This window comes from Chrysemys picta, chromosome 20 (genome assembly GCF_011386835.1).
Source record: "Chrysemys picta bellii isolate R12L10 chromosome 20, ASM1138683v2, whole genome shotgun sequence".
In the NCBI taxonomy this organism is placed as follows: domain Eukaryota; kingdom Metazoa; phylum Chordata; order Testudines; family Emydidae; genus Chrysemys; species Chrysemys picta.
The window spans coordinates 14608488-14619938 of record NC_088810.1 but is presented as its reverse complement, the minus strand read 5'-3'; the positions used below and the strand labels follow the sequence as shown (position 1 = coordinate 14619938).

The 11451-nt window shown below is 57.6% G+C and overlaps 1 protein-coding gene across 1 annotated transcript; it reads right to left on the bottom strand.

The window, feature by feature from the left end:
• Positions 1 to 7146: 7146 nt before the first annotated feature.
• On the bottom strand, positions 7147 to 10769 carry APOA2 (apolipoprotein A2). Its single transcript, XM_005293786.4, has 4 exons — positions 10572 to 10769; positions 8535 to 8611; positions 7954 to 8095; positions 7147 to 7432 (listed from the first exon to the last, which is right to left on the bottom strand). Exons 2-4 carry the CDS (start codon positions 8584 to 8586, stop codon positions 7318 to 7320), a joined length of 309 nt encoding a protein of 102 aa, XP_005293843.1. The 5' UTR covers positions 8587 to 8611; positions 10572 to 10769; the 3' UTR covers positions 7147 to 7317.
• Positions 10770 to 11451: the final 682 nt, after the last annotated feature.

The following is an 11451-nucleotide window of genomic DNA, read 5'->3' as shown; positions in this document are numbered from 1 at the left end:
GGACTGGGGGCGGGGCTGAGGAAGCCGTGACCAATCCGTGCTGAGCTGGCCGGGACCCAGCCGCGCCTCGCGCCCCGCCCCCTCAGTGCCCAGCCCAGGCGGCGGGGGGCCCTTGCCCTGGGGGCAGGCCTGGCGCGATGGCCGCTACCCAGGTGGTAACTTGTCATTGCCAGGAAACCCGCACGAGCCCCATCGCCCCCCCCCCCCATGCTGCCTCTGCTCCACCTTGTACTGGGCTCTGCGGGTCCCCCTCCATGCTGTCCCTTCCCTCCCCAACTTGTGCTGGGCTCCGCAGCCCCCCGCCCAGCTCCATGCTGTCCCTTCCTTCCCCCACTTGTGCTGGGCTCCGCAGCCCCCCGCCCAGCTCCATGCTGCCCCTCCCCCCCCCCACTTGCGCTGGGCTCTGCAGGCCCTGCCAGCTCCATGCTGCCCCTGATCCCCCCATTTGCTGGGCTCTGCAGGCTCCCCTCTATGCTGCTGCTGTTGTCTTCCGCGTTACACTCCCAGACCAGGAACTGTTTTAAAACTGGAGTGTTATTAAATTTACTCTAAATTACAGCATTGCTGCTTGCCTACAGACAATGGGTAACCCTCAGATAGCCACCCCAAACACATCGTCAAACGTGTCCATTTCATCCTCATCCATAACAATTTTACATTCAACAAACACTTTGTCCAAGCCATGGGAACAGCCCTGGGTACTAGGATGGCTCCCCATTATGCCAACCTCTTCATGGGCCACCTTGAAGAATTTCTGGACAAATGCACCATGAATACCTGAGAGATGTCAATTATATTTTCATCATCTGGACAAACAACCTGAACTCCCGCATAGATTTGATCAAAACTTCAATAACGAACACGTATCCATTAAACTCTCTCTAGAAAATTGCTGCATCAGCTTCCTGGATGCCACAATCAACTTCAACAATGAAACCCTCCAGATGACTATATACAAGAAGCCCTTAGATCACCACACCTGCCTTCACGGATCCAGTAACCCAAATGCACCAAGAAACCTGTTATCTATAGCCAGGCACTCAGATACCACAAACATTGCTATGAGGAGGAAGTCCAGGATGCACTCCTTAACACACTTAAAACCGTCTTTGCCAAACATGGACACCACCAAAGAAGCAGATCACATCATGGAACAGGCCACCCAAATACCCCATGAGAACCTGCTTCAATACAGAGATAAAACCACCTCTGCCCACACACCCCTGGTCATCACCTACCTCCCCACACTGGAACCCATACAGGGTATCATTAAACAGTTACAACCCATGCTTGATGGGTATCACATCCTGAAAGAAATCTTTCCTGAACTCCCTACTCTAGCCTTCAAGCAACGCCCCCCGCCCCCCAACCTCACCAAGCTTGTCATCAGAAGCAGGCTCCTCACAGACCAGTACCCACCAACTCAAAGCAGCACCAGATCCTGCACCAGACCCTTCCAGAACAACAGATACAAAACCTGTAGACATAGCTCTGCTGCTACAATGATCAACACCCCTCCACAACACATCTGTCAAGATCCATGGGTCCTACACAGGCCTAGCACAACACGTGGTGTACCTCATCCAGCACACTGAATGCCCCAATAACCACTATGTGGGTGAAATGAGACAATCACTACGCTCTTGAATTAACTCAGAGCTGCTGCTGCTTCTTGAAGAAGAGCTCCGTGTGGCTTGAAGCTTGTCTCTCTCACCAATAGAAGTTGGTCCAATAAAATATATTACCTCATCCCCCCTTGTCTCACAGAAAAATGATAAAAGACAAAACCACCATTGCATCTGCAGGTGAACATGCTTCACAAAGAGATCGCTCTGTATGTGACCTCTCAGTCCTTGTCCTCCAAGGAAACCTGCACAACATCTTCAAAAGAGGAGCCTGGTAGCTTAAATTCATAAATTTGCTTGACACTAAAAATCATAGATAGAACAGAGACACTGGATTTATGGCTTATTACAACAATCTGTAACCCCCCACACACACACACACCCACCCCTACCTTTCTTTTCCCTTTCTATGATTGGAGAGGTGGAGGTGTTAACAGGCCACTTCACCTTGAAATGTGTTAATCCTGATGCTAAACAATCTGTTCTACCTTGTATTTAGCTGTGACACCCTGAGTACGTTTCCCAGCCCTGAGGAAGAGCTGTGTGTGAGCTTCAAAGCTTGTCTCTCTCACCCACAGAAGTTGGGCCAATACAAGATATGGGGTGGGGCTGGAACCTGGCCAAGGCCTCAGGGTCAGCACTGTTCTCTGCAGGGATTTGAATTGGGCTGGGACATGGGGGTTAATAGGTGCCTTTGGCCTTGCTGGCTGCTCGTGGACTTTCAGTTCCCATCTATGGAACTCTTGTACCTTACTGGGGTGGTGGGAGGTGTTTGTGCTGCTCAATATTTGGTCAGATGCCCCCCAAATTCAACAGCTCCCCCCTGCTCACCATATAGTGGAGCTCATTTCACTGCATGCAGCCAAGGGGTGTCCCCATATCAGTGCTGGAGCCTGGGGTCACTTTGGGGGGGTGCACCCCGCTGCGGTAAGGAGGTATAGGCCACACTACAATTTCCTCCCCAAGTCTGGACCTGCTGGGGGGTGGAGGGGGCACTTCTGCTTGGCTTGAGCCAGGGGCTGGGGAGTCATTGGCTGCTGAGCTGGGGAGGGAGGGGCGGGAGAGGAGTGGGCAGCTTTTTCAGACTCTCCACCCCCCAGCTATGGGTGGGGGGAGCATGTTCTTCCTCTTCCCTCGCTGTCTGCTCCCCAGCTTTGTAATTCATACACAAGTGGCCAAGGTTTATCATATGCAACTGATCATCTGTGGGGCAACAAGGTACGTCCAGCCTTGCGCTGGGGCCTGAGCTGAGCCAGTGGGGAGGACGCCTCTTCTTACTGAGCCCCCGCCCTGTGGCACAGCACTCACCAGCACTGCGCTGGGGCATTGGGGTGAGCACTGATACACAGGGGAAGGTGACACTTACTGAGCCCCCACCCCAATCTCTGCAGCACAGGGCCCCTGAGCACCGTGCTGAGGCATTGGAGTCAGCACGGACCCAGAGGGACGTGCTCTCTACTGAGTCATGAACAGTATTTCCTGCGGCATCTGGATGTTCCTTAGCTATTGATCCAGCCCAGCCCTGCTGGGATTGGGAACCCTGATGAGATCCTACAAGTCCCAATGTGGCTGAGCTGCTCTCTAACCGTGCAGACTGCGTCCTGCTCTCCCGCTCTCGGTACCTGGGGCTGCGCCATCTCAGGACTCTAATTTCTTTGGGGAATACAGCTCTGGTCCAGGGCAGCCTGTGGGCCGATTCTGCTGCTTAGATTGGGCTGCATCTGCTGCTTATTCAGGAAATGTACTTAGGTCAGTGCTGGCTTCAGTAGGCGCTGGGCCATTGGATAGCACTTTTCATTGTCAGTTCACTCTATGGACATGAGCTAATGAGTCCTCACAGCCTCCTGGGGAGGGGGGACGGGACTCAGGGCTGTATTCCCTTGGACAGCTGGGGAGACTGAGGCAAAGGCAGGAGAAGACCCCAAGTCCCGGGCGTGTCTCCCCAGCCTGGCACCTCCTGCTGTCATTTACAAAGCGATGCTGGCCTGGTAGCATTTCACCCCACTCTGCCTGGGGTGTACGACAACAGAGAGCCCAGGCTGGGAGTCTAGCCTGTTCGAAAAGTTCTTATCCCGCGCTTGTCACCAGAGCCTCTGAGCACCTTCCAGTCATGCACTGAGCAACATGACTGACACCTGTGGGGTGGAGCCCAGAGCTCACTGCACTGCCTCTGGGTTTACAGACCTGCGGGTGAGCAGAGATTCGGGCCCCTCACTCACTTTAGTGGCATCATGAAGGAGGCCAGCTGGGGCTGAGTGTTAGCTCCTCCCCGATGCACCACGCTCACTCGCTAGGCCAGCGTAAGGCATCTCCGGGCCAGCTTGGCTGCAGCACTGGGACTTGGAGCCAGGCCCAGAGTGCCCAAAGCCCAGGAGTCTCACCCTAGATCGCCAGGAGAACCCCCGTTTGCTGGGCAGTTTGGTGCAGTTTACCTCCTCTCGGCAAGACAGCTAGGCACTGGAGCCAACAGAGACTGCAGAAAGAGCCAGTCCCTACAGCTCTCTGTTATTCTCTATGGAGGGCAAAGGGGGATTCTCCATTGTTCTCGATGAGGGAGGGGATTCTCCATTGTTCCCTGTAGCTGGGGGTGACTGTGACCCAGGTGCCCCAGGTTGGCACCAGACGGGTACACAGTTCCAAGTCTATACCCAGGGACATGCCCAGACAGGCATATTTCCCCTGTGATCGCCATCCAAGGACAACTGAAGGTCCCTAGAAATGCGGGGGGGGGGGGCTCCCACAGGTGCCCAAACTGTGGCCCCACCCCCCGCGGCACCCCTTCCCCTAAGGCCTCGCCCCTTCCCTGAGCCCCTGCCCTTGCACCACCCATTCCCCCTGAGGCCCTGCCCCTTCCCCAAGCCCCTGCCCTTGCACCACCCATTCCCCCCGCCCTCTGCTTGTTCCTCTCTGCCCCCTCCCTCCCGTCAGTCGCCCTTACTACCCGTAAAAAGCGGGAGGGCATAGCCATGTCCTCCTGGCCCCCCCGTTCCGGTGCCCGGTGCCATCTTCACAGTATTCCACCGAAGGGGGCTGTGATGAGCGGTCTCTGCTGATTGCTAGGAACTCTCTGGGTGCCACAGTTATTGCAGGATGGATGTTTGGGATGTCAGAGTTATGTAGCATGCAGGATATTGTGTCCAAAGCTGCTGGAGGGGAAGCAGGGGACCGGGGCAGGGTGGTTCGAGAGCTCACGAGGAGGGGAAACAATTGACAGCTTTTGCCCCAGCCATGTCCTAGTTATGACAAGAGACAAAAGGGCTGGAACTGTATGAAAGGAGAACGAAAGGCACAAGAGGGGATCCCTTATGGAGGCAACCTTCTGCTAGCGCGGGTGTCTCGTGAAAAGTGGATCCCAGCTCTCTTGACTAGACAAGGTCTGTATGGACTGACAAGAAGTCGAGGGGCTGGGTGCGATGAAGTGGGGGCGTACAGACAGGTTGGAGGGATCAGTGCCTGGGGACAGAGCAAAACGCTGGGGTAACTATTGCCAAAGATTTAGCCACACGTTCTCTCTGCTCTGCCCCAAGGACTCGCTCAGGGAGCCAAAGGGCTGGGGGGTGCAAATTGCCAGCCTGAGGCAACTCTAACAGGTGGGTGAGGAGACAGCATGGTGTCTAAACCCAGCAGGAGAGAGAAGCTTGGTCTAGGTTTTACTTTTCAAAGAATCCACTGCAAAGGTTTATGGGTCTATAAAGACCGGGGTGGGAGGGTGAACCTCAAGTGATAAGCAATTGAATCAACTGTCTATACAATGATGTTGTATTGTAGAAGTGTATAGCATGAGGTCATTTCTGAAAGCCAATGACACACTGGGGATTACTATCAATTGTGAAATATCTGTAGTAAACACCATAGGAGGAAATACGGATACTTCATGATATTATGTTTTCAAGTCTGTGAGCAAATGGGGAGACAGGAGGGAATGTCACAGCTATTTACCTGTCTCCTATGTTAATTAAGCATGGTGGACTCAAAGCAATGGAAGCCCCGTTTATATACAGGGGAACAGGGAGCCCACATGAGGTCAGCCTGCATCTTGAAACAAGCTCATTTAACTTAGGAAGATATAAGCAAGGGCGGAAGCCATCTTTGGCATCCATCATTAGACTGAGGCTAGGTCTACACTACCCGCCTGAATCGGCGGGTAGAAATCAATCTCTCGGGGATCGAATTATCGCGTCTCGTCGGGACGCGACAATCAATCCCTGAATCGATGCTCTTACTCCACCAGCGGAGGTGGGAGTAAGCGCCGTCGACGGGGAGCCGCGGAGGTTGATTTTGCCGCCGTCCTCACAGCGGGGTAAGTCGTCTCCTATAGGTCGAATTCAGCTACGCTATTCGCGTAGCTGAATTTGCGTATATTAAATCGACCCCCCCCCCGTAGTGAAGACCTGCCCTGAGACAAACGAGGAGCTCCTACAAGCTGAGAAAGAGGGGTCCTTCAACCAAGGGGGGGGGTGTTTAAGGTCTCTGGGATCTTAATATTGGTGAGAAACCACCTGGAACCAAGCCTATATCTTGCTAGATTAAGTTTTAGACTCTTAGATGCTTTTTCATTGTTATTTCCTTGTAACTCCTTATAACTTTACTCCTTTAATTTGGCATCACTTAACCTGTGTCCTATTGTTCATATATTTATATCATATACCCTTGCTGGGTGTAAGCAAAGCTGATGGAAGCCAGAGTGGGGCTATGGACAGGCTGCTGGAGTCAGAGCGGTTGACCTGGGACTGTAGCACAGAGACGCTGGCTCAGGGTGTGACCTGCATGCTGTTTGGCTGGTTGTGAGTGCCCCGGGTTGGAAGCTACAGCGTCAGAGCACTGTGAGGCACCCAAGGTTGCACAGCAAGTGGTGACACAGCCCCGCACTGGTCTGGATTGCCCCCGAACTCCATCACAGGTGTCTTTAAGCAACAGGGGGGTCATCTGAGGGGCCAGCCCTGGGCTGGGCAGCAGCCATGTGGTTGCAGCTGTCAGGAGCGGGTGCTAGATAGAAGATTTGTGCCCCAGGAGTGTGCCCTGAGACTGGGGCAATCCCTGGACTCTGTTCAGACTGGGGGAGGAGGACACACTGGGGACTCAGAGATTGGATCACCACACAGTACACCGAAAAGTGGCCAAGAGAGGGCGCTCAACTACAGCTGTGATGCAGGTGGGGGAACCTCTCCATTGTCCTCCATGGGGGGAAGGAAAGGGGGGGCCCTTCATTGTTCTCTGTGGAGGGAGGGAGACTCTCCATTGTTCTCCATGGGGACTGCTGAGGACTTTGGGCCTTTCCTGCCACTGGAGGGCAATATAACCACACAGCTGAAGAGTTCAATCCCCTCCAGCAGGGGGCAGTGACGCGCACACACTGACACACATGCTGATCCAAACACACCAGGCGGTGCTGACTGGGAGCCTGAGGGACAAGGACCCTGCTCTGCCTGCATCGCACACACCTTGCACACCCACCCCATCGGCCGCATGCTCACACGCTCACCCTCTGCTCCGAGCTTTGCACCATGCGTGACGCTGTGAGTAGTCTCATCAGATTTATTGCTCCTGGGACCCACTTCCCGCCCCCCGTCAGGTGATATCACCAGCTCTTTAACGCCACAATCGGCCCACGCAGCTCCTCCTCTTGCTGCCATGGAAAGCGCCCAGCCCTGCTCGGCAGCTGCCCCGGGGCTGTTGGGAGCCGGCCACTCACTCACTGCACAGCCTTCTTCCCGGTCTCCAGCAGCTTGGTGAGGAGGTCCACGAATTCGGTGTGCAGCTGCTTGGCGATAGGCGAAAGCTGCTCATTGGCCTGCTCCAGATAAGCCCTAGGGTGACAGACACCTGGTTCCTTAGAGACGGGCAGGACTTGGCTGGGGAGACGCAGCAGCCGGGGCCCTGCCTGCCTACAGGGCATGGGGACTGCACACTATACCATGTGGGGAAACTGAGGCACAGAGCAGGCCTTTGTCCTGCCCAGGCTCACACTGGACTCATTGGTTCCTGGCCCCCTGCTCAGCCTCAGACCATGCTGTGTGCAGCGGACTGGGCTGGAAATGATCCTCACTGCAGCCTGGGTCTCTGCTACTGTGGCTTTTCTGTCCTTCCCACTCCACCTGCCCTGCCTTGCTACTACGGGCTGGGGTGGCATGTCAGAGGCTCTGGAGCAGGGGCAGGGGGCAATCTGCTCTCCCAGCACTGCAGTGTTAAAGTGCTGAGGCTCTCCAGCTGCTTGTGTGCATCCAGCAGACTCTGCCCGTTCTGCACTCCCCATTGCCCCTCTCCCTCCAGGTCACCCCACCCCCGGACAGTAGCACCCCACCTCCACACTCCCCACAGCAGCCCGTACTTTGCCTGGGTCTTTAGCTCCTCGGTCTTCGCCTTCTCCGGCAACTGCTTGCTCAAGTATTCAGACACCGTGTGGAAATACTGGGTGAAGACTTCTGGGAGGCTGGAGCCTAGGGTTTCTGCATCGCGCTTCACCACAGCACCTGGGTGGCCCGGAGAGCTGGGTTAGGCCCCTGCCTCATGCAAACTGTGGGGCTGGGGCGATCCATCATCCCCATGGAGTCCAGGAGGAGATCCGTTAGCCCCATGGGGCGGGGGGGAGTGAGGAGATCCCTCAGCTCCAGTGGGAAGGGCCCAGTTCCCTGCGCTAACCCACTAGGCCACACCCCCTCCCAGAGCTGGGAATAGAACCCAGGAGTTCTGATTCTCTCTGCTACCCTCTAACCTAGCCCCTCCCTCCCTGAAGAGGCTGGCACTGGGTGGCGAGGGGGCTGAGATTGGGAGCGTACAGGGAAGAACCTCACCTGCCAGTGAATCCAGCTCCTGCCGAGTGTGCGGCATGGCCCATCCCACAATGATCCCGGGGCCAGCGCGGACGGACCATGCCGGGGGTGGAGAGCATAGCCCTGGTGAGGCTCTTACCTTCCAAGCTGCACACGCAGAGCAGCACCACGGCCAAGACCAACACCTTCATCGTGACAGGCGCTACGCTCCGGGACCTGCAGGGCAGAGGGGGCTGGGAATCAGCAGCTGCCCCAGCCAGCCCCCTTGTCCCTGGCTCACCAGTCAGGCCCCTGGGGAGGGCCTGATTAAGGAGAGAGGCAGATGGGGGGCTAATTACCCCATTAACAAGGAGACCAGCCACAGGAGCCCAGGAAGGCCATGAGGGGGCAGGGAGGCGCACGCCCTTTAGGGAAGGGCCAGGAACGCTGGCTAACAGCACAGGTGCTGTGGAGTGTGAGGCGGAGTGGAACACGGGGCATAACGGCTGGGCGGTGTCTGTAGGACAGAAGGGCTCTGAGCAGGCCATGCACAGGGGAACCCCCTAACACGGGCACCAATGAGAGCTGTGCGGGAGGGGGTCAGGCTGTCGATCTCCCCAGCATGACAATGGCCCTCTGCCCTGGCATTCAGCTCGGCCAGGCCTTGGGGGGGGCTCTGCACAGCTGATCCCTGCCTCCCCACCCATGTAGGCCGAGTCCCTGGGAGGCCACAGACAGCAGCGCAGATTGAGCAGGGAGACAAAGGCTCATCCACCTTAGGACAGGGAGGAGGCAGGGGGTAGTTGTGGGCATGGCAGGGGCTGCCTGGTAGCCCAGCTCCGCTGGTGGCCAGGCAGTGAGACTCCTCCAGCAGCGGCTGCGGGGGACCCACCCAGGACTCCCCCCGAGGCGCTGCACAGGGAGCCGGGGGAAGCTGAGGGCAAGCAGGCACTTACCCACCCTGCCAGCCAGCCCTGTCTGACCGGGTCCTGTCCACACCACGGTGCCCATCCATGCTCATGAGGGACAGCATTTCCCACCTCTGCCAGGGGAGGGGCACTGGGCCAGGGCCTGGATGGTGTAAGTGGCCCTAACCCCACCGATGCTCCCAATGGGGGTTGGACACGCTCCCGGGTCTCCCCGCCCCCCAAGGAGCATTTCCAGGGCAATTTCTGTTTATAAAATAAATCGCTAATTCCCCTCTCCCACTGCCACGGCCGCCCAACCATGGGCCAGCACGGAGCTAGGGGAGCTAGACCCAGGGGAGCCGAGCAGCCTCTGGGAGGGGGAGGCAAAGGGGCTGCGTGCCCCATGATCAGTGCCAGCGGCCCAGGGAGCAGCACAGGGCTGGTGGGGCCCCATGGAAAGACACTAGGAAGAGGAAGGAAATAATTCAAGGGTCTGTGATGCCGAGAGCAGAGCTCATGGGGTCAGCTGCCCTGCCAGCCATGTCCCTTCCTGGTCCCCTCTCTCTGCCCCCGCCCCCCGCCCGCTGCCCCCTGCTTCCCTGCTCAGCTCTGCCCCAGCCCTGCATGTCCCCAGGCACCCCACTGTCCTGCTCAGTCCTGCTATGCCGTGTCCCTGGTCTCCCACGCTTCCACCCCATTTCTCAGCCCCCCACCGCCCCCATCTCTTCCCCCACCAGCCTTTGGATCCTTTGGGCCAGGCCCCCGTGCATTTCCAGAGGGCAGGGAGGGCTCCAACGGGGGATGTCTCTGATCCTTGCTCTCCTGGGCCCCCAGGACAGGAGGGTGGGATTTGCCTGGCTTCCCCTGCCTTGGAGTGGATCCCCTGGCTCATGCTGTGGCCTGCAGCCTGGGGAGCCCTTGGTGGCTGCAGCCGTGCAGCTGGGGGTGATGGGGGCAGGGGATCTGAGTCCTGTGGAAGGTCTGGAGAGGGGCATGAGCAGCTCAGCCTCACCTGATGCCCCCCCACCCCCCGGGGCCAGCTCCAGGGTGGCTCTCGCTGGTGGGTGGCAGAAGTGGCACCAACTAATCCAGTCCTGGGGCAGAGGCTCTCTCACGCCCATGAGCCAGCTGGGCTCCGACGAGGCAGGCGGGAGGCAGCTCTCAACCACCCAGGGAGGGCGAATCTCGTTTAAAAAATCCAACGTTAATTCCAAATCTCAAACAAGCTCATTGTTTCTCTGTAAACCGCCCCCGCCCCGCTCTGCAGACAGACCTGCCGGACTGCTCACCTGAGGCCTGGGCTAGAAACTGGTCAGGAACAGCAGGTGCCCTGGCTGGGGCTGCAGGCACTTATATCCCCTGGCCTGCTGGGCCAGCCCACGCTGCCCACTCATTGGCCCCCCGGCCGGGGGTTCGCTGCTGTGCTGGGGAGGGGAATGTGCTGATGTTGTGCTGTACAATCACTAACTGGCAAATCCCTGGTAAACAGGCCGGGGCTAAGGGTCGTGCTGTGGGGGTGTGCACAGCGCACAGTGCATGGGGCCAGCGGGACAAACACCAGTGTCACCAGGCAGTGTCTGAGCCACTGGCTAGGGTCTGCTGGGCGCCATGGGCAGTATTGCTACGGGCACTGCAGCAGCACGCTCTGTCCCCTTCAAGGGGTAGTGGTGCCCGGGGCCCGCAGTCTCTGTCCCGCTAAATCCCCCCTTTAAGGAAACGTGTTTAGGGGAGCAGCAGACAACCTGGGGAATGGGGCCAGGTGTTAATCAGGGAGCTGGTTAAAGCCTGGCTGTGGGGTGACCCTAGGAGCAGGGAGCCCCTGGAAGCAGGGCTGAAGCCTGGCTGCGGGTGGGCTGGGGAAGCAGACCCAGGGTGGAGGTGCACAGGGGGAAGGGTTCGGGCCTGGAGGGGCGGGGGGCAAAGGAGATGGTATCTTTATACAGACTTGATAAATTGGGCCCCAGGCAGGGGAATGTGCCAGGAAGGCGGCTGTGAATGAGATACAGGGGAGGAGCAAGGCAGTGGCGTGCCAGGCTGTGCCACAAAGGACATGCTCTGGGGTGGCACCCACCCCACTGGCACTGTCTCTTTCCCCCATAGCGCCTACACGTTAGGAAAGGGGATTGCACAGTGGATCTGCTGCAGGGAGTCAGAGTTGAGCACAGCCCT